Source organism: Notamacropus eugenii, chromosome 1 (genome assembly GCF_028372415.1).
Source record: "Notamacropus eugenii isolate mMacEug1 chromosome 1, mMacEug1.pri_v2, whole genome shotgun sequence".
NCBI classification, from domain to species: domain Eukaryota; kingdom Metazoa; phylum Chordata; class Mammalia; order Diprotodontia; family Macropodidae; genus Notamacropus; species Notamacropus eugenii.
The window spans coordinates 247,160,997-247,184,783 of record NC_092872.1 but is presented as its reverse complement, the minus strand read 5'-3'; the positions used below and the strand labels follow the sequence as shown (position 1 = coordinate 247,184,783).

Here is a 23,787-nt window from a genome sequence, read left to right as displayed (position 1 = left end):
TATTGTCTTAATGGTATAGAGGAACTACCATAGGTGATGTCCTTGCTCATAAGAGATGGTATAAAAGTCAAGTCACCAATTCAAGGTTAAAAGTATTTTTAAGGGATTGCGATGTGCCTGACACTATACATAGTACTCACAATGCAAAGACAAGTAGAAACAAAGGAAGCCCTTGTGATTAAGGAGCTTATATCCTAACTGGGGAAGACAAACTCTTGGCAAGTCTTGTTGAGGAAAAAGCAAAACAAAACAGGGAAATCATCATGCTAATACTAAATCCTACTCAGCAAAGACAGTTAGAATGCACTGAATTAAGATTTGTGAAACTGAGTCTAGTAACCTAGAATCTATGCCCAGTTCTGTTATAAGTGAGCTTTAAGAGTTTGAGTAAGTCAAAGATCCTAAATTTGGAGCCATAATGGAGTTTAGAGATTATTTATAAGTTCTGATATCATATATTCTCATATAGGTCCAATCTTCTCATTTTACAGGGAGGAAAGTCTTTTAATTCTTTTAATTTCTATGGTCTGTCCTTCTGTGAGATATTGAATGAGTTCATCTCCTGTTTAATACCCTTTTCTTCAAATGAAAGTGGTAAATTAACGAGCTCACAAGTTTTTTCCAGATCTGAAATTCTGTAACTCTATAAATCTTTCTAGTTCCTTTAGCTTTGAGAGTATGTGGGGTTATAAAGGTATAAAACTGAACTTAAAAGTAAGAAGACCTGAATCTCAGTCCTATCTTGGACACATACAGGGACTATGATACTGAGCAAATCATTTTTCTAGGCAGCTCTCAAAGACTAAAAGTGGGAGGGAAGGCAGCAGTCTCTGTTGGTAGAGGCAATTTCTTTACCCACTAATTTCCTATGATAATAAAGAAAATCTCTCAAACATCAGAAGTTTTGCCACACACAGTGCATGACTCAGGGAAAGTAGTATGGTTGGTATTATAATCTTACACCAGGTTTGTGTTCTATTGTGCTCTTTAATATAGCTTGCTCCACGTGAAAACTAAACTTACCAAGAAAGAGGTTATGCAGCTTTATGGACAAGTGACAAATACATTTTGGTAACAGTTTTTGAAAATTGATTTTGTGAAAGGCAAAATCCTCCCTCAATTTTGTGGTCATAGTCATAAAATTGGTGGTTTCAAGCCTTCAAGAAGTCAATCATCATTCAATGTTGTAAAGGAAGGATTTCCTAGACTTAGAAGAATTGAGTAGGTTTTGGCCAGTTATTATATGAGTTCACTGAAAGACTAGAAAGAACTCCACTAAAACCTCCATAAAGGTAGGCAGATTTTTCACATGATAATACCCTTTCTCCCAGTGGTTTTTGACTAATCACAATTACCTATATAGCTAATATATATTTTCTTAGATCAAATTTGCCTCCTTGGTATAATTTTAAGCCCATTCCTGCTACTCTTTTGTTTATAGGAAAAATTGAAAATGATGCCTTCTTTGAACTATTGATTTCTTAGAAGATAGTTTGTCTTGAAGATGTAGCTACATGATGGCAGGACTGATAATTGAAATGTGAACATTTCATGTATAATGGGGTCTAGTATTCAGGTAAGACAATAACTTCATCTTATGTCTAATCAATATTATGTCAGACACTGAGCACATCACTAATAAAAAGTAGGAAAAGGGGAAAACTAATCAACCTGAGATAAAATGGCAGAAGAAAATCCTTGGGGGGGGTAAAATTGAGTTATCTAGATCACATTAGAAATTACTTCACAGTGAATGTTTATAAACTATGTTTTAAAGATTCCTGTCTGTTATGCAGGTGGATAAGAGACACTGCAAATCATTCCAAGGGACCATTGTGATGAAGCATGATGAATGCTTTAGAAGCAGCTGCCCAACTATAATGAGATTAGAAGAAACTGAAAGGGGAGCTGGTCCCGCATAGACAAGCATAAAGGAGCGATAACTAAGTAAGACATTAATGAAATATATGTTGAAATTGCATTTTATCTATATGTTGAATGGCAAAGGGAAATGGGAAGTATATTAATGATGAAATTGAGTGTTTGAATGAAAGTGAAAATCATAACAGCAGACAGCAACTAAGCGATTTGCAAAATCCATATAACTAATAACTGTGTGATGTGAGATTTGCAATTGGGTTTTACTAATTCTTGGTGCAGGACTTTCTCCATTGTACCACTTAACCTTATTTAACCTTGGGTCAAATCTCTTTGAATTACCCTTGTATTGTTTCTGATCCTGGTTCTGGGCTAGTTTCCATTACAGGTACAGCACTACTTTCCACGTCTTTCCAGGCATATACCTCCACTATCTATATCTTGAACTTCAATTTTTCTGGCCTCTAATAGTTTAAAAAATTCCAAATTATGGCCATCCATATCACTTCAGACTGAGATAAATAATTTATACAATTAAAGTAAAGTGGGCTTACCTCTTGACAAAGGTAGTAAAAGGAGGTTTCAACAAAACACTGAAGGTGCTATGTATAAAATATCTGATGAAAACGTTTATGATTTCCCTGAAGGAAGATGAAGAAGATGATGATGATACATGTGCCTATGTTTTATTTGATTCTCTAGGGAGAATGAATTCAATGAGAGGAGATCTCACTCACCAAATATTTCCCTACTTTTGGTCTATAGTGTAATATAATCAGATGATTTTGTCAAAATTTGAGGTTGGAATATTAAAACACTTTTATTTGCCTAATTTTAACTCAGATCTTTGTTTTCTTCTCTTTAGTAAACAAAATAATCTGTTGTGGGTTGGATTTTGTGAGTGCACACTGACAAAAGAAAACTTAACAACTAACTCATATGGCATCAAACAATCATTCCACAGTGACTGAGTTCATCTTACAAAGTTTTCCTGAAAATCCTCAGGTTCAGATCCTTATCTTCAGCCTCTTCTTAGGACTTTTAGTAGTGGCATTTACAAGTAACTCAATCATTATCATTGTGATTAGCCTAAATCCAAGCCTCCATACTCCCATGTACTTTTTCCTTATAAATTTGGCCTTGCTGGATGTCCTCTCCACCTTAACTGTGGTGCCTAAGTTGCTGCACAACCTAATAACAAAGAACACCATTTCCTATGGTGGCTGCTTAGCTCAGATATATTTTCTAACTTTGTGTATGGGGGTGGAGCTCTTGCTTTTCACAGTCATGGCCTTTGATCGGTATGCAGCCATCTGCCAGCCCCTCCACTATACTACTATCATGAACAAGACAGTTTGCTGTCTCATGGCATCAACAGTGTGGGCTATCAGTGGGGTCAACATAACAATACAAATCATCATGACTGTTCGTTTGTCATTCTGTGGCCCCAATGTCATTGATCATTACTTTTGTGAGATTCCTCTTCTATTGCCTCTCTCTTGCTCTTCAACCAATGTCAACAATGTAATGGTAGTTGTGGCAGACATGTTCTTTGCAATTTTCAATTTCTTGCTCATCCTGATATCCTATGGTTTCATCATCTCCAGCATCTTGAAGATCCGGACAAAGGAGGGGAAGAAGAAAGCATTTTCCACTTGTTCTTCCCACCTTATTGTGGTTACCCTATATTACAGCACTATAATTTACATATACATTCTTCCAGGTTTAGGTCAGTCTCTGAAGAAAGGCAAAATAGCCTCAGTGATTTATGCCATAGTGACCCCAGCCTTGAACCCTTTGATCTACTCCCTGAGAAATAAGGATGTGAAAATAGCTCTCAATAAAGTATGCCCTTATCTTAGGAAATAATTGACCATTTGAAAAACTGATACAGATAGAAAATGAGATTGGGAAAATCTTTGAATCAAAAGTGTGCGTGTATCACAGCCAGGAGAAGTTTACATATCATTTCTCCTGGGAGGCAATGCTCCTGACCACAAGATGTTTTCTTAGGTGAACCAGCAAACTCCCTGGTTACATTTTTTTCTTGAAGACTTTAATGAGGGGAAAGTCACAATGTTTCCAGTAAATCACACAGAAGCTTTCAAAGTGTCACACCATGTCAGATCCATGGTTTAAGAAGAACAGAGTTTTACAACCAAAACATATTCTAAGAGATAATTCACTTGAAGTTGTGGTTGCCTTTATTCTCTGATGTCAAATAATTAAGTGAGACACTGGAATGTTTATTATAAACTGATAGGCTTCAGGTGCAATTGAAAAGGCCTCAATTAGGTCTCTTACAGCACAAGAAGACTTCCTTCAATTTAACTATGGAGTAAAGGAAAGCCCTCTCTTTTTTCTTTCTCTTTATCCAAAGGAGAAGACTTCAGTTAAGGCTGATAGTACTAGAGAATTTTGGTGACAGTGGAAATGGAAAAAGAATAGAGAAATTCTGCTAATATGAAGGATAGGCCCTCAACTGAACTGCATCTCCTGAGTAAAGGAGATCTAGCACTCAAATTCTGAGGTGTCACCAACAAAAATGAAAAATTAAACAGGGGAAAAAAAAGACTTCTATTATTCTACCAATGATCAAAACAGCAACACAGAACAGAAAAATATTCAAAATAAAAACCCCTATAATCAGAACCTCAAAGAAATAAGTATGCCCCTGGACCAATTGGATTTCTTCACAGTAATAATGCATTTTTTAAATTATAAAAGAAATAAAAGCTGTGGAGGGGAAGGGAATAAGTATTTATATAGTGGTTACTATGTGCCACATTTTGTAGTGGAAGAAGCAGAAAGAAAACAGAAGTTAAGTGACATGATCTACATCATAGACCGAGTAAGATGTCAGATGTCAGATGGTAGATGTCAGATTTGAACTCCAAGTTTCCTTATTTGAAATCCAGTACTGTAATTTCTGCCTCACCAACTGGCCTGAAGAAGATAAGCAAATTGGAAATAAAGCCTCGTAGTTTAACAGAAGACATATAAAACCATATTCTAGTCAAAATTCATTAAAATCAGAATGGAACAAATTAATAATTCTAGAAATCAACATGAAATTTAAAAAACTGTAATGTATTTGATTTCAAAATCCGTAGACTTAGAAAACAAACCAAGGTGAGATAACTGAAACTTATTGGGTAAAATTTGCCAAGAAATTTGTTGGTGCATCATAAATTCCCTTTTGGGATTTATAGTTATTTCTCAAAGAAAACTAGTAGGGATAACCTGTCAATTGAGAGGGAGGGGGATGGTGTTTGCAGCATTTATTTTCACTCACAGTTACAGTGTGAGTATTGGGATTCTCAAAAATGTGGACCTTATTTTATATATCTGACTTATATTTCTGGAGCCAGGTTACAATAGGGTGACTTGAACTTCATAACCAACCCCGCCCCCAAAACCAGAAACTTGCATATCATTTTTCAGGGATTGATTTTTTTATATAGGCAAAAATATAAGAATGATAAGAAGGAAAAGTGAAAATAGAAAGAATACATTGATGACCTCCTAAAAGAAATCCCAAATTAAAAATTTCTACATATATTATTGCCACTATCCAGAGGTTCCAGAGAAAGAAAAAAAATTGTAACCATACAAAAAGAATTAAAATATGGAAGAATCACAATGAAGACTGATTTAGATTAGTAGCTATCACTTCAAATAAATGGAAAACATGGAGTGATATATTCTATGAGGCAAAATGCAAAAATCTACAACCAAAAACATTTTCCCCACTAAAACTGGGTATGCATCATATGAACAAAAATGGACTTTGAATGAAATAGATTTTCAAGTATTCTTGAAAACAATAGAACTGAAAAAGATACTTTGAAATATAGATATAGACAGTTTATATTCTAATGGAGATGGAAGAGGCTGTTAAAAGATTTCTTTTGGGGGGGCGGAGCCAAGATGGCGGAGTGAAAGCAACGACTCACCTAAGCTCCTGGAAAAACTCCTTTGGATATTTCTGGGGGGAGAGTCTGACCAGACTTTGGAGGTGTAGAATCCAGTGGGAGACGGACTTTGACAGATTCGGAGCCCAGGCTGGACTGGAAGGTCCACGGGAGGGATCTGTTCCGCGGGGGTAAGAGCCCGGCGCACAGCGCAGCGCGGTCGGCGCGGCAGGGCGGAGGCGACCCGAGGGGCCCGAGAGTGGCGGGCGAGACCAGCGGAGCAGGAGATAAGCCAGGCCGAGCCAACGATATCAGCGCAACAGCCTTTGAAATCTTCAGCCTAAAGACGGGACTTCAGTGGGTCACTACTTGAACATCCAGAAGCTGGGATGCCGGAGTGATCAGTAAGTGCTCTCCCCTCCCCCCCGATGACCGTGAGGGAACCATAAAATTCTTCCCCAGATTGATCCTGGATCAGTGGGAGCAGCAGAAAGGGGCGAGTGGTCTCGTAACACCAGAGGCTGGAGAGGTGGCAAAGGGGTATTCTTCCTACCGTGGTGGAGGCTATCTGGAGGGACAGACGACCCAGGGCAGAGAAAAATTCGCACTGAGACCCAAGCAAACCTCAGCCCGGGAGACGAGCCCCAGGAGGGGCGGGAACACGCATTAGCCTCTAGGCGTGCCCCAGCCCTCCAGGGGAAAAGGGAAGACAATAGGGAAGCTGGGATCACCATCCCCCTGGACCTTGCCTTTGCCTCAGGCCAGCTGAGGAGATCTCCTGAGACCAGACCACACCTCCCACACACCTATCAAGCTAAACCCAGGGTTGATCTGGGAAACAACAACAACAACAAAAAAAAAAGCCTGCTTTTAGCCTAGACAAACATCAACTCAACTTAAAAGATCTGTATCTTCTGACTGAAAGAACCAAAAGCTACAACACTCAGCCAACATCATGAATCGGAAAAAGCAGACGAAAAGTGAAAAAACCATAGAATCTTTCTATGGGGATAAGGACCAAAACACAAACACCAAAGAGGTCAGAGCTGAGACTGTACTTCCATCTGAAACCTCAGATGGGACTATGAATTTCTCGCAAGCACAACTAGATTACCTGGAACGTCTGAAGAAGGATATAAAAGAAAAACTGGCCAATGATTTTAAAACCATAAAAAAAGAATTCACTGATGAGAACATCAATCTGAAAAAGAAAATTGAAGAAATGGAAAAGGAAGTTCAAAAATTAACTGGAGAGAATAATTCCCTAAAAGGAAGAGTTAATCAAATGGAAAAGGAAACTCAAAACCTAATAGGGAAAATTGATCAGATGGAAAAGGAAACCCAAAACCTAACTGGGAAAATTGGTCGAATGGAAAAAGAAGTACAAAAATTAAATGGAGAAAATAGCTCCTTAAAGGGAAAAATTGGCCAGATGGAAAAGGAGATGCGAAAGCTAACTGAAGAAAACAATACGATCAAGATTAGAATTGGGCAAGTAGAAACTAATGACTCAATGAGGCAACAAGAGTCAGTCAAACAAAATCTAAAGAATGAAAAGATGGAAGAAAATCTAAAATATTTAATTGGAAAAACAACTGACCTGGAAAATAGATCCAGGAGAGAAAATCTAAGAATTATTGGCCTGCCAGAAACCCATGATGAAGAAAAGAGTCTGGACAATATCTTCCAGGAAATCATCAAGGAAAACTGCCCAGAAGTACTAGACTCAGAGGGCAAAATAGTCATCGAAAGAATCCACCGTTCCCCTCCCGAAAGGGATCCCAAACTCAAAACCCCAAGAAATATAGTTGCCAAATTCCAGAGCTATCAAGTGAAGGAGAAAATACTACAAGCAGCCAGAAAGAAACAATTTAAATATCAAGGTCACACAGTCAGGATCACACAGGACCTTGCAGCTTCTACATTAAAAGATCGAAAGAATTGGAACCCAATATTCCGTAAGGCAAAGGAGTTGGGACTCCAACCGAGGATCAACTACCCAGCAAAGTTCAGCATAACATTTCAGGCAAGGAGAAAGTCATTCAACGAAATAAGGGATTTCCAGAGCTTCCTGACCAAAACACCAGAACTCAATAGACAATTTGATCTTCAAATGCAGGTCTCCAGAGAATCATAAAAAGGTAAACAGAGGGGAAAAAACAAAAACAAAAACTTGCAACTCAATTAGGGCAATCTGTTTACCTCCCTGTAAGGGAAGATGATACCTGTTAATCTTGAGAACTGTGCAGCTATTATGATAAAAGGGATATATGTAGAGGGAACGGGCATAAAGTAAATGATGTCATGGCAAAAATATGATTTAAGTATGAGAAGGGAATGTAATAGGAGGTGTGGAAAGGGGGAAGCAGAAAATGGCAAATTATATCACAGGAAGAAGTACAAAACCATAGTAGAGGGAAGGAGGGGAGGGAGATGAGCATTGTTTGAGAGGTACTCTCATCTGATTTGTTCAAAGGAGGGAACAATAACCTTAAGCAGATAATCCTAACTAGCTCTATAGGTAGTAGGAGGGGAAGGGGGAAGAAAGGGGAGGGTGGCTAAAAGGGAGGAAAGAAGCAATAAGAGTAAAGGGGACTAAAAGGGAGGGGGGCTAAAAGAAGGAGGGGAAGGCTGCAGGAGGAGGGGGAGAAAAGTGAATACTATTGAGGAGGGGAAGGGAGACGGGAGAGTTAAAAGCACAAATGGTGGGAAAGAGGGTGGAGGGAAATACACAGATTGTAATCATAACTGTGAATGTGAATGGGATGAACTCTCCCATAAAACGGAGACGGATAGCAGAATGGATTAAAAGCCATAATCCAACAATATGCTGCTTACAAGAAACACATTTGAAACGGGGGGATACACATAGGATAAAGGTCAAAGGATGGAGCAGAATATATTGTGCTTCAGCTCATGTAAGAAAGGCAGGAGTAGCAATCCTAATCTCAGACAAAGCAAAAGCAGAAATAGATCTAATCAAAAGGGATAAGGATGGAAACTATATCCTACTAAAAGGCACCATAGACAATGAAGCAATATCATTACTAAACATGTATGCTCCAAGTGGTATAGCATCCAGATTCTTAGAGGAGAGGTTGGGGGAGTTGAAGGAAGAAATTGATAGCAAAACTATACTAGTGGGGGACCTCAACCTCCCCCTCTCTGAACTAGATAAATCCAACCTTAAAATAAACAAGAAAGAGGTTAAGGAGGTAAATAAAACTCTGGATAAGGTAGATATGATAGATCTTTGGAGAAAATTAAATGGGAATAGAAAGGAATATACCTTTTTCTCAGCGGTACATGGAACATTTACAAAAATTGACCATGTACTAGGACATAAAAATCTCACAATCCAGTGCAGAAAGGTAGAGATAATCAATGCATCCTTTTCAGATCATAATGCATTAAAAATTACATGTAATGAAAGGCCATGGAAAGAGAAACCAAAAATCAATTGGAAACTAAATAATCTAATTCTAAAGAAGGATTGGGTTAAAGAAGAAATCATAGAAACAATCAACAACTTCATTCAAGAGAATGACAATAGTGAGACAACGTACCAAAACTTATGGGACACTGCAAAAGCAGTTATTAGGGGAAGTTTTATATCTCTGAATGCTTACATAAATAAAATAGAGAAAAGAGGAGATCAATGACTTAGGCTTGCAGTTGAAAAAGCTAGAAAAAGAACAAATTGAAAATCCCCAAGTAAATACCAAATTAGAAATACTGAAAACCAAAGGAGAGATTAATAAAATTGAAATAAAGAAAACTATTGAATTAATAAATAAAACCAATAGTTGGTTTTATGAAAAAACTAATAAAATTGATAAACCTTTGGTTAATCTGATCAAAAAAAAGAAAGAAGAAAACCAAATTGCTAACATTAAAAATGAAAGGGGTGAACTCACCTCCAATGAGGAGGAAATTAAAACAATAATTAGAAACTACTTTGCCCAACTTTATGCCCACAAATTCGATAATCTAAACGAGATGGATGAATATTTTAAAAAATACAAATTGCCCAGATTAACAGAAGAGGAAGTTGAATACTTAAACAACCCCATCTCAGAAAAAGAAATTGAACAAGCCATCAATGAACTCCCTAGGAAAAAATCTCCAGGGCCAGATGGATTCACAAGTGAATTCTATCAAACATTTAAAGAACAGTTAATTCCAATACTACATACACTATTCTTGAAAATTGGGGAAGAAGGAGTCCTCCCAAATTCTTTCTATGATACAAATATGGTTTTGATACCCAAACCAGGAAGAGACAAAACAGAGAAAGAAAATTATAGACCAATTTCCCTAATGAATATAGATGCAAAAATTTTAAATAAGATTTTAGCAAAACGAATACAGCATCTAATCACGAGATTAATACATTATGATCAGGTAGGATTCATACCAGGACTACAGGGCTGGTTCAATATTAGGAAAACTATTAGCATTATCGACCACATCAACAACAAAGCTAACAAAAACCACATGATTATCTCAATAGATGCAGAAAAAGCTTTTGACAAAATACAACATCCATTCCTACTAAAAACATTGGAGAACGTAGGAATAAAGGGAACTTTCCATAAAATAATAAGCAGTATCTATCTAAAACCTTCAGCAAGCATTATATGCAATGGGGATAAGCTAGATGCATTCCCAATAAGATCAGGGGTGAAACAAGGTTGTCCATTATCACCACTATTATTCAATATGGTACTAGAAATGTTAGCTGTAGCAATTAGACAAGATAAAGATATTCAAGGAATTAGAATAGCCAAAGAAGAAACTAAGTTATCACTCTTTGCAGATGATATGATGATTTACCTAGAGAATCCCAGAGATTCAAGTAAAAAATTACTTGAATTAATAAACAACTTTGGCAAAGTTGCAGGGTACAAAATAAACCCACACAAATCCTCTGCATTCCTATATATTAGCAACAAAGTTCAACAGCAAGAGATAGAAAGAGAAATCCCATTTAAAGTTAGGGTAGACAGTATAAAATACTTAGGAGTCTACCTGCCAAAACAAACCCAGGGACTATATGAACACAATTACAAGACACTTTTTGCACAAATAAAGTCAGATTTAAGTAAGTGGAAAAACATTAGTTGCTCATGGGTAGGCCGTGCTAATATAATAAAAATGACAATTCTACCCAAATTAATATACTTATTTAGTGCCATACCAATTAAACTATCAGACAATTACTTTCTAGAGCTGGATAAAATAATATCAAAATTCATTTGGAAAAACAAAAGGTCCAGAATATCAAAGGGACTAATGAAAAGAAATGCTTGGGAAGGTGGCCTAGCGCTACCAGACCTTAAACTGTACTATAAAGCAGCAATTATCAAAACCACTTGGTATTGGTTAAGAAACAGAGAGGTAGACAAGTGGAATAGACTTGGCACTCAAGATGCAGTAGGCAAGGAATATAGCAACCTTCTGTTTGATAAACCCAAGGACCCCAGCTTCTGGGATAAGAACTCATTGTTTGACAAAAATTGCTGGGAAAACTGGATAACAGTGTGGCGGAAATTAGGCATAGACCCATACCTGACACCGTACACAAGAATAAAGTCCAAATGGGTACATGATTTAGGTATAAAGATTGATACCATGAATAAACTGGAGAAGCAAGGAATAGTGTATTTATCAGATCTATGGAGAAGGGAAGAATTCTTTACTAAAGAAGAGATAGAATGCATTATGAAATGCAAAATGGATAACTTTGAGTACATTAAACTGAGAAGTTTTTGCACAACCAAACCCAATGCAACCAAAATCCGGAGGGATGTCGTAAATTGGGAAAAAATTTTTACAGCTAAGCTCGGGGATAAAGGCCTCATTTCTAGAATATATAGAGAACTGACCCAAATGTATAATCATACAAGTCATTCCCCAATTGATAAATGGTCAAAGGATATGAACAGGCAATTTTCAGAGGAAGAAATTAAAGCTATCTATAATCATATGAAAAAATGCTCTAAATCACTATTGGTTAGAGAGATGCAAATCAAAACAACTCTGAGGTACCACATCACACCTATAAGATTGGCAAACATGACAGAACAAGAAAATGATAAATGCTGGAGAGGATGTGGGAGAGTTGGAACACTAATTCATTGTTGGTGGAGCTGTGAGCGCATCCAACCATTCTGGAGAGCAATTTGGAACTATGCCCAAAGGGCTACAAAAATGTGCATACCCTTTGACCCAGCAATATCGCTACTAGGACTATATCCCCAAGAGATCATAAAAATGGGAAAGGGTCCCACATGTACAAAAATATTTATAGCAGCACTCTATGTAGTTGCCAAAAACTGGAAGTCAAGGGGATGTCCATCAATTGGGGAATGGCTGAATAAATTATGGTATATGAATGTAATGGAGTACTATTGTGCCATAAGAAATGATGAACAAGAAGACTTCAGAGAGGCCTGGAAGGACTTATATGACCTGATGCTGAGTGAAAGGAGCAGAACCAGGAGAACTTTATGCACAGCAACAACCACAGTGTGTGAGAGTTTTTTCTGGTAGACTTAGATTTTTGTAATAACACAAGAACTTCTGAAAAAAAAAAAAAAATCCCAATGGTGGACCTCAAGGCAAAAAGCCTTCCACACTCAGAGAGAGAAATATGGAAGTCACTCACATAATGTAGCAGATCATGTTTGTGTATGTGTATCTGTTTGTGTATCATGTTCTGATTTGTTATACGGATTCTTTCATTTATCTTAGTCTGACTACATAGCATGACTATAGTGAAGATATACTCAATAGGAAAGTTTATGTAGAATCTATACAGAATTGTATGCAGTCGTGGGGAGGGAGGGAGGTAGTGGGGGGTGGGTGGGGAGGGATAAAATCGCAATTGTATGGCAGTGATTGTTAAACATTAAAAAAAATAAAAAAATTAATAAAAAAAAAAAAGATTTCTTTTGGAACCCTATGATCACAGGGGTCATAAAAAAAGTCATCTAGGGAAAAACTGATAGTTTTGTTTTGAATATGTAAGGAAAAAGAGAAAAGAGGTGGTTAAAGAATATATGTTAAGGGGAGATGGGAGAAAAATGGGAACTTTGTTACGACAATCAACTTTTACAAGTAGACGTATATAAGGACAGAGTGTGGAAATTGAATGTCCCTTGAATTAGACTTTAATCTAAACTGCTCAAAAGAGAGCAGGACACACACAGAGTTTAAAGTATAAACATATTCAACTGAACAAGGATATTTGTAAGAAAAAAGAAGAGGGAAAGGGGAAACATAAGCAGGAAAGTGTATTCAGGAAGTCATTAGTTTTGAAATATAACTAGCTTGGAGAAAGGATTGTAAGGAAAAGTTTAAAAGTGGAGAAAAGAGAAAAAACCTTAAATAAACAGGAAGAAAATAGTATAGAAAAGGAAAAGTACAAGAGAATAAATTAGAGGGGAGCAACAATTAATTGTAGCAATGAGCATACTTGCAATGAATTCACCTATAAAAGTTGTTAGAAGAATTAATTAGAAAGCAAATGTTTTTAAAAATTCCTTTTCCAGTAAATGTAGTTGAAACAGAGACACATATACATTTGAAATAAAACGTTAGAGTAAAGCTCTGAAGTAGAGTAAAGTTCATTCCTCAGATGAACACAGGAAAGCAGGGGTGTCCATTACAATTTCATTAAAGGCATCAGAAAAATAGACCTTATTAAAAGAGTTAAACAAGTAAACTCCATTTTGTTGAAAGGTATAATGAATTTATTTCAATACTTAGTACCTATTTATCCAATGGCCTTTTTTCTAAATTCCTAAAGAAAAATCTAAATGCTTTACCGAGGAGAAAATAATGAAATGATTATACTGGAGGAATCTCAATGTATTCTTATTGATCTTAGATAAATTTAAACATAAATAAGTAGCTTAAAAAGCAATTTGGTACTGTTTAAAACAAAGAGAAAGAGCACAGTGGAACAGATTATGTACATAACACAGAGAAGCAAATGTATTTAATTCCCTGTTCATCATTCATTCATGACTCTTTATGACCCTAGGGACCATACTGTCCATGAGATTTTCTTGACAAATATACTGGAATTGCTTACCTTTTCCTTCCCCAGTGGATTAAGACAAGCAGAGATAATGTGACTTGCCCAGGGTCATGCAGTTCTTAAATTTCTGAGGCTATGTCTTACTGACTCCAGGCCCAGTGCTCTATCAACTGAGTCACCTAGCTGCCTCCTATAAATCAATAACTACAAAGACCTCAGCTGCTGAGATAAAGACTCACTATTGAAGAAGAAGAATAAAAACACTGATGGAAAAATTGTACAGCAGTATGAAACAAATTAGATTTAGATAAACACATCACACTATTGACAAAGATAAACTCCAAATGGGTAGATGATCTACATATAAAAGGTCACACTATAAGTAAATTAGAAAAACTTGGGGAAAATTATCTGTTATATCTATGGATTAATGGAGGTTCATGACCAAACAAGGAAGAGCTTTACAGAAAATAACATGAATATTTTTGATTATATAAAATTTAAAATGTAATACACAAGTAAATCTCATAAAGCTAAGATTGAGACATAAACAATTAACAAGAAAAATCTTTGCAACAAGTTTATCTCATTAAATTAATTTGTTTAGAAAATTCCAATTTCCAAATAGCTTAATGAGCTGATTAAAATTTATAGGAAAAAGAGTCAATACCCAATTGATGAATGACCTAAAATATAAAGAGATAGGTATCAAAAGTACTCCAAATCAGTAATAAATAGAAAAAGATCAAATCAGAGAAATTCTGAGATTCCACCTCACTCATTCTAACGGCAAAGATAATAAAAAAGAAAGTAATCCAGAGTGTATGGAGTGGTGGGAAAAAAAAAATATATATATATATATTACCATTGAGGGAATTCGCTTTCCTTAGTATACATATTTGTTAAAAGGAATGTGTTCTTTTTATTCAATGAGTTTAGGGAGGGGGGAGACAATGGATTTTCAATTATTTTTTTTTAAATACAGAGGTAGAGATGTTACAAATGTCAAATGCTGAATGAATTTTAATACAAAGCACTCTATTATTAGTTTTATTTTGTTATAGGAAATACTTCATGAAGTAGGAATAATTTATAAATATATGTAAATAATAATAAAATAAAAAATCCAAAAAAATGTGTTTTAATATGTTTGAAAGATAAAAGAAGAATGTCCAGGACTTTTGAAAAAAAGTGTAGTCTTGTATGTGTCAGTCTTTCATAGATACAGACTCCTCAGCATTTGTTTTGTTTTGTTTTCTCTTTGCCACTGCAATGCCTTGGTAGGGGGAATGAGTTCTATATCCTTTTAAGTTAGAATTTTAGAAATGGAAGGAAACTTAAAGATTTTGTATATCATACTGTGACTCCACACAAATTCCCTCAAAAACAACTTAACATGTTATAGTTCCAACATGATATTCACAGAACGTATGGTGGCCATGAATATACTGTCACAACTGTGAATCACGAAATATAACATACTCACCACATGGAAAACAGAATCGAAACATTCATTCAGACACCAGAAAACCAAATACATCACAGTAACTATGTAAAATTATGCATAGTAACCTACACACAATAACAATACAGAGGACACCACCATTCCCAAGCCATCCCCCTGCTAGACTTCCCACAAACCAATTCCCTTAAACAAAATCACAAAAAAGCTCTTTCACTCTTGCTAGCCAGCTGCCTGCTTGCCTGCATTCTTCCCAGCTCTGACTTCTTTCATGACTAACTTCTTCTCTACTCTGCTCTAGCTCTGCCTCTTCCTGTTCCACTCTTTCTGTACCACCCATTCAACAAACACCTCTCACCACACACTCCATGTGACTCAGACTGGCATGTGACCCAGGCAGGTCACATGGGCCTATTAAGGAATGTGAAAGAACTTCCAATTAAATTACCATTACAGGTGTCTAGAGATATCTGGAGGAAGCCTGGTATATTTCTGGCAAATTCAAATTCTGAGGAAGATTTTCTTTATAGCTAACTTAAATATATCTCTAGATACCTTCTCTCTCATCACTTTGTCTTCTGGGTTAGGAGTAAAAATTCTAATTTGTTTTATTTTTGGCAGTCCTTCAAAATTCAAAGATTTCTGTGAGTGACTGTGCATGCAGCAATCATTGCAGGTGTGATAAGACCATAGCTGAATGCAATGACAAAATGAGACTTTTTCTACAGTTGCTCAGTAATTGTTTTTCATTTGAGTCCTTAGCTGCATAGTGGTCCAACAAGCTTACAGTATAATCAAGGAATACTAGAATTGGAATAGACTTTAGATTCTGAGTAGTGCAACTACATCAAGATGGATGAATACATGGAAAAACAGAGAGAGAAAGTTCCATAGCCAAGTGCTGTGGCTTCTTTGGCAGAGAAAGAATTACTCCTTGCTCTTGCTACCCTTTGAGACTGAAGCAATATTTTAGTGATGAACTTTCCTATAATTTTCTCTCTTTTTTGGATAATATACTAATTTTTAATTTTCAACACTCACTTCCATAAGTTTTAAATTTCCTCATCCTCCTTCCTCTCCCCTCTCCCAAAGATGGCAAGCAGTCTGATATAGGATTTACATGGACATCCCTATTAAATATATTTTCACATTAGTCATGCTGTATTGAAGAATTAGAGTGAATGGAAGGAACAATGAGAAAGAAATAAAAACAAAAGAAAATCTGATTCCCTTTGCATTCAAACACCACAGTCCTGTCTCTGGATATTGATAGCATATCATGAGTCATTTGGAATTGCTTTAAGTCCTTGGATTTCTAAGAAGGGCTATGTCTATCATAGTCAGTCATTGAACTCTGTGGCTCTTTGTACAATGGTCTCCTGTTTCTCTTCATTCTGTGTTAGTTCATATGAATCTTTCCTATAGCATAATAGTATTCCATTACATTCATATACCACAACTTGCTCAGTCATTCCCAAATCGATGGTCATCCCCTCAATTTCCAGTTCTTAGCCACCACAAAAGTAGCTGTTATAAATATTTTTGTATATATGTGTCCTATTCTCATTTTTATGATCTCTTTGAGATAGAGGCCTAGAAGGAGCATTTCTGGGTGAAAAGGTAGGTACACTTTTATAGGTCTTTGATCACCCTTCCAAATTGTTCTCCAGAATGGCTGGATGGGTTCATAATGCCACAAACATTGAATTAGTGTTCTAATTCTCCCACATTCTCTCCAACATTTATCATTCTCTTGTTTTGTCATGTTAGCCAATCTGATTGGTGTGATGTGGTACCTCAGAGTTGTTTTGGTTTGCATCTCTCTAGCCAATAGTGGTACAGTGCATTTTTTCATATGATGATAGATAACTTTAATTTCTTCCTCTGAAAATTGCCTCTTCATATCTTTTGACCATTTATCAACAGGGGAATGACTTGTATTCTTCTATATTTGACTCAAAAGGACATGCCCAAAGGGCTAGAAAAATGTGAATACTCTTTGATCCAGCAATATCACTTCTAGGACTGTATCCTCAAAAGATGATAAAAGTGGGAAAGGGTCTACATGTACAAAAATATTTATAGCAGCTCTCTTTGTGGTGACACAAAACTGGAAAACAAGGGGATGTCCATCAATTGGGGAATGGTTGAACAAATTGTGGTATATGAATGTAATGGAATACTATTTTGTTTTAAGAAATGATAAACAGGAAGACTTCAGAGAAGCCTGGAAAGCCTTGTATGAACTGATGCTTAGTGAAAGGAGCATACCCAGGAGAACTTTGTACACAACAAGAACCACAGCATGCAAGGAATTTTTCTGGTCAACTTAGCACTTCGTTAAAACGCAAGGACTTAAAAAATTCCCAATGGACTCTTCAGGCAAAATGCCTTCCACATCTGGAGAAAGAACTATGGCCTTGGATTGCAGAATGAAGCAGACCAATATCTTTTGTATTATGTTTTGTTTTGTTTTATGGTTTCTCCAATTCATTTTAATTCTTCTATTCCACATGACTAAGCTAAAAATGCTTTTAATAAGAATGTATGTGTAGAACCTATATAAGACTATACTCCATCTCAGGGACAGAGTGGCAGGGGGAAGGAGGAAGAGGGAGGGGAAAAATGGAAATGATTATAGAATACTGAAAACAAATAAAATAATTTAATTAAAACTGATATGAGGCCTTTAACTTCATCAGTGCCATGTCAATTGAACTACCAAAGGATTTCTTTATTAAGATAGAAAAGAAAATCATAATTAAAAATTATAAGAACCTTCATATAGAAGGAACAAAATGTGTGGTATTTTAAAGCATTTACACAATTTAAAAGAGAAAGGTTGTGAAACTGAAAATTTTTCTGAATATGGACAGATAAATCCCATGAAAGATTCTAAGCTCTGCAAGGCAAATACTATGTAACTTAATGCATGCTACATCTCTCTGCCTCCATTTTTCCTATGAGAAGATCAGACAGAGTACTTTCATTGAAAAGTTGCTTGCCAGAGGCAGACATAATATGACACAGTAGAAAGATACGTATACTCTAGAGCTTCTTTCACAGCCCATAAAATACCTGTAAAAAATGACTCTCAACAAATTCTAGAGCAGCATAAGCCACAGAACAACACAGTAAAAGAGGTTTCTAGCCAAAGATAACCTATAAAGCTGACAGGAAAGGTCGATCTCACGGGACACTGAGTAGAGTAGAACCCAGCCCTGGCTATGCAGCACTGGGACGAACAGGACCTGAAAAGACCTTTGAGGCAGAATTCCCAGTAGGGAGAGTCCCAGATCCCTCATCCCACAAGCAACAAAGAAAGATCCAAAGGTCACTGTGGGAGGGCTTTCTCAGCTGGGTGAGAGGGGAGCAGGGTTCCCACAGCACTGGCCCCAGGCCGTGGCAACAGCAGCAGCAATAGGTGGCAGGCGGCTATGGAAGCAACCTGAGTCTATTGTCCAGTCAGCTCAACTTAAAGCCTCTGGTGGAACTGAGGAGCTGATCTGAACCTCAGCCCTCAGTGTTGACCACATCTCCACCCAAAGCCCCTCAGGAAGTAGAGCAGCTGATCTGAATCTCAACCCTGAACACAGTACTGGGGAGAGGAAGAGCACTAGGACCCTCCTCTTGACAAAGGATTCAGAAGTCAAGTAAGTGACTGGGAAAATGCCCAAAAAAGGGGAAAAAAGACCATAGAAGGTTACTTTCTTGGTTACTTTCTCCTTTCATTCTTGCAGATGAGGAAAAACAAGGCATACTGTCAGAAGAAGTCAATGCTTCTGCCTCCAGTACCTCCAAAATCAATACAAAATAGGCCCAGGCCATAGAAAAGCTTGAAAAGCATGTCAGCAGCCTGTTAAAGGAAAACGAAAAAAAATGCTGAGGAAAATAGCACCTTTAAAAAGAGGCTAACTCAATTGGAAAAAGAGGTCCAAAAAGCCAAAAAGAGAACGAGATTTTAAAAAGCAGAATTAATCAAATGGAAAAGAAGGTTCAAAAGCTCACTGAACAAAATAGTTATTTAAAAGAGAGATTCAAGCACAGGGAAGCTATTGACTATGAGATAAACCAAGAAGTTAGAAAACAAAACCAAAAGATTGAAAAAATAGAAGATAATGTGAAATATCACCTTGGAAAAACAACTGACCTGGAAAATAGATCCAGGAGAGACAATTTAAAAATTATGGGAAGACTTTAAAGCCATGATCAAAAAAAGAGCCTAGACATTATCTTTCATGAAATTATCAAGGAAAATTGCCCTGATATTCTAGAACCAGAGGCCAAAACAAACATTGAAAGAATCCACTGATCACCTCTTGAAAGAGACCCAAAAAGAGAAGCTCCTAGGAGTACTGTGGCCAAATTTCAGAGTTCCCAGATTTAGGAGAAAATATTGTAAGCATCTAGAAAGAAACAATTTAGTTATTATGGAAATGCAATCAGGATAACACAGTATCTGGCAGCTTCTACATTGAGGGATCAAAGCACTTGGAATAGGATATTCCAGAAGTCAAAGGAACTGTGATTAAAACCAAGAATCACCTACCCAGCAAAACTGAATATAATACTTCAAGGGAATAAATGGTCATTCAGTGATATAGAGGACTTTCAAGCATTCTTGATGAAAAACCAGAACTGAAGAGAAAATTTGACATTCAAACACAAGAATCAAGAGAAGCATGAAAAAGTGAACAGGAAAGAAAAATCATAAAAGACTTTCTAAAGCTGAACTGTTTACATTCCTACATAGAAAGATAGTTTTTGTAACTCTTGAGACTTTTCTCAGTATTGGGTAGGTGGAAGGATCACACACACACACACACACACACACACACACACATACACACATAGAGAGTACAGGTTGTGTTGAATCAGAAGAGATGACATCCATAAAAAAATAAAATAAAAAATAAGGAGTGAGGGAGGATAATACTGGGAGGAAAGAGAAATGGAATGGGGCAAGCTATAATTCATAAAAGAGACAAGAAAAATCTTGTTCAATGGAGGAGAAAAGGGAGAAGTTGAGAGGGGAAAAGTGAAGCTTACTCTCTTCACATAGAGCTTAAGGAGGGAATAACATGCTCACTAAATTTGGTGTGACAATGTATCTTACACTACAGGAAAGTAGGGGAAGAGGGGACAAGTGGGGTGAGGGGGATGATAGAAGGGAGAGCAAATAGGACAAAGGAGTAACAAAAAGTAAACACTTTTGGGAAGGGATAAGGTCAAATGAGAGAATAAAAGAAGGGAGGGACAGGGTAGAATAGAGGGCAATATAGTTAGTATTACACAACATGATTATTATGGAAATCTTTTGCAAAATAGCACATATATAGCCTGTATTGAACTGCTTGCATTCTCAGTGGGTATGGGTAGGGAGGAAGGGAGGGAGAGAAATTGGAATTAAAAGTATTGGAAACAAATGTTGAAAATTATTATTGCATGTAACTAGGAAATAAGAAGCACAGGTAATGGGGTATAGAAATTTATCTTGCCCTACAAAAAAAGAGAGAAGATGGAGATAAGGGAAGGGTGGGGTATGATAGAAGGGAGGGTGCATTGAGGGAAAGGATAATCAGAATGCAAGGTATTATGGGGTGGGGAAGGGGAGTGATGGGGAGAAAAATTGGAACTCAAAATTTTGTGGAAATGAATGTTGAAATCCGAAAGTAAATAAATATATGCAGAAAAAGAGAAAAGTTGCTTGCCTTTAAAAAAGGGAATGCATATCAGAATGGTTTCTCTCAGTAGATACTTCTGACAACCCCATATTGTAGATAGAATAAAAATTTTTCTCCCTAAACAGAATTAAAAATGAGTTTGAAAGAAGTTGATTTACCCAGGGTCACATAGCAAATATGTGGTTGACATTTATGTTTTGATGTTGTTTGGGGGTACATAATGTGTAAATAAAGAAAGTAAACCTGATTTCCAACAAAGACACCCTCACACACACACACACACACACACACACACACACACACACAATTGTGCTTCACAGAGCCAAGCATATATGACCCTTCTCTTCTTCTTCACAACCTATATCATCTGAAATGCTTCTTTCCCAGTTGTGGAAAATCATGATGGCCAAACATACTCTGTATTGTCTTGGTGTCTGGAGTATGCTACATTTGGGCCTTTACTTATTCAATGGCTACTATTCTGATAATTAAACTTTCCTGTTGTAAACCCAATGGTATTACTCATCTTCTGTGAAATTCCCAGCCCCAGCCCACTCTTATTGTTCTCACGCACTGTTTCCTATGTAAGTAACGCCATGATACTCTTGGCAGATGCCTTCTTTAGGATTGTACATTTCCTGCTTACTTTGGTGTCCTATGTGTTCATTATCTGTAGTATAATTAAAATCTACACAACATTGGGGAGATGAAAACATTCTACCTTTCCTGTCTCATTGTGTCATCCACTTATTGCTGAGACATTTTAATTTTACCATGCATATATAAGGGTGAATCAGTTAGGTGGCACAGTGGATAGAGCACTGGACTTTGAGTCAAGAACACTCATCTTCATGAGTTCAAATCCAGCCTCAAACAGTCACTAGCTGTGTGACCCTGGTGAAATTATTCAACCCTGTTTGACTCAGTCCCTCATCTATAAAACAAAGTGGAGAGGGAAATGTCAAACTACTCCATTATCTTTTCAAAGAAAACCACAAGGAGGGTCATAAAGTGTTGAAAACCACTCATAAATGATGAAACAAAATATACAGATTACATAAGGCTTGTATCTAATCAAAAGTTCTTATCACCATTATCATCATCATAATTATCATCACATCTTTCTTTTTTTTTTTTATTTTGTAATGTTTAACAGTCACTGCCATACAATTGTGATTTTATCCCCCCCACCTACCCCCCACTCCCCCCCTCCCTCCCCACGACTGCATACAATTCTGTATAGATTCTACATATACTTTCCTATTGAGTATATTTTCACTATAGTCATGCTATGTAGTCAGACTAAGATAAATGAAAGAAATCGTATAACAAATCAGAACATGATACACAAACACATACACATACACAAACATGATCTGCTACATTATGTGAGTGACTTCCATATTTCTCTCTCTGAGTGTGGCAGGCATTTTGCCTTGAGATCCTCCATTGGGATTTTTTTTTTTTTTTGGTAAGAAGTTCTTGTGTTATTACAAAAATCTAAGTCTACCAGAAAAAACTCTCACACACTGTGGTTGTTGCTGTGCATAAAGTTCTCCTGGTTCTGCTCCTTTCACTCAGCATCAGGTCATATAAGTCTTTCCAGGCCTCTCTGAAGTCTTCTTGTTCATCATTTCTTATGGCACAATAGTACTCCATTACATTCATATACCATAATTTATTCAGCCATTCCCCAATTGATGGACATCCCCTTGACTTCCAGTTTTTGGCAACTACATAGAGTGCTGCTATAAATATTTCTGTACATGTGGGACCCTTTCCCATTTTTATGATCTCTTGGGGATATAGTCCTAGTAGCGATATTGCTGGGTCAAAGGATATGCACATTTTTGTAGCCCTTTGGGCATAGTTCCAAATTGCTCTCCAGAATGGTTGGATGCGCTCGCAGCTCCACCAACAATGAATTAGTGTTCCAACTTTCCCACATCCTCTCCAGCATTTATCATTTTCTTGTTCTGTCATGTTTGCCAATCTTATAGGTGTGATGTGGTACCTCAGAGTTGTTTTGATTTGCATCTCTCTAACCAATAGTGATTTAGAGCATTTTTTCATATGATTATAGATAGCTTTAATTTCTTCCTCTGAAAATTGCCTGTTCATATCCTTTGACCATTTATCAATTGGGGAATGACTTGTATGATTGTACATTTGGATCAGTTCTCTATATATTCTAGAAATGAGGCCTTTATCCCCGAGCTTAGCTGTAAAAATTCTTTCCCAATTTACTACATCCCTCCGGATTTTGGTTGCATTGGGTTTGGTTGTCACATTATCTTTCTTAATGGAATACAGATAGAAAAGTGCAAGGCACTATGTTGTTTTTATTTTTTAATATTTAATATATTATGGACCTTGGTGCAGGCAGATAAAATGAATGCCTTTTGTAATTACATATGACTACTAGAATGTATGCTGCTCTTGTGAGGATTCGGCTAAATTAATTTTAGAACATTTCCAGGAGTCAATAGGATGATACAGATGACATTAACATGACTTTTGCCATAGAGTTTCAATCTCATCAAAGTGTTTTGAAAGTTTTTTCTTTTCAAATACTTTGGAGATTTTCAATATTTGATATACCTACTAAGAATCTTGTTCTTGAGCACTTCCAAATGGAAATTACATTTAGACAACATTAAGCAACATTTCTGTCTGTGGTGCTGCTCCACTTACATCACAGATTTCTTGAATTTTCTAGGATGGCTTGAAATTTGCACTTGTAGCATGGAGATTTGTCTTAGTTTATAAAGGCTCATGTGCAATCTTTTGGTGGCCTGTCAG

At 36.7% G+C, this 23,787-nt stretch overlaps 1 protein-coding gene across 10 annotated transcripts in view; it reads left to right on the top strand.

Annotated features, from left to right (window-relative positions):
* LOC140517308 (olfactory receptor 13A1-like) overlaps positions 1 to 23,787 on the top strand; it is a 107,870-nt gene that overhangs the window by 14,541 nt on the left and 69,542 nt on the right. For 5 of the 10 annotated variants that reach the window (XM_072628448.1, XM_072628447.1, XM_072628446.1 and 2 more), the window contains exons 3-4: positions 1,442 to 1,576; positions 1,797 to 1,947. Coding sequence is in view for 1 of the 10 variants with exons in the window: in XM_072628444.1 (XP_072484545.1) it covers positions 2,818 to 3,747 (930 nt within the window). In the remaining 9 variants the exon portion in view is untranslated. Of the gene's footprint in view, positions 1 to 1,441; positions 1,577 to 1,796; positions 1,948 to 2,580; positions 2,711 to 2,743; positions 6,650 to 17,498; positions 18,000 to 19,041; positions 22,100 to 23,787 lie in introns of those variants that run through there. The other 5 variants (XR_011971540.1, XR_011971538.1, XR_011971537.1 and 2 more) reach the window with 5 other exon arrangements.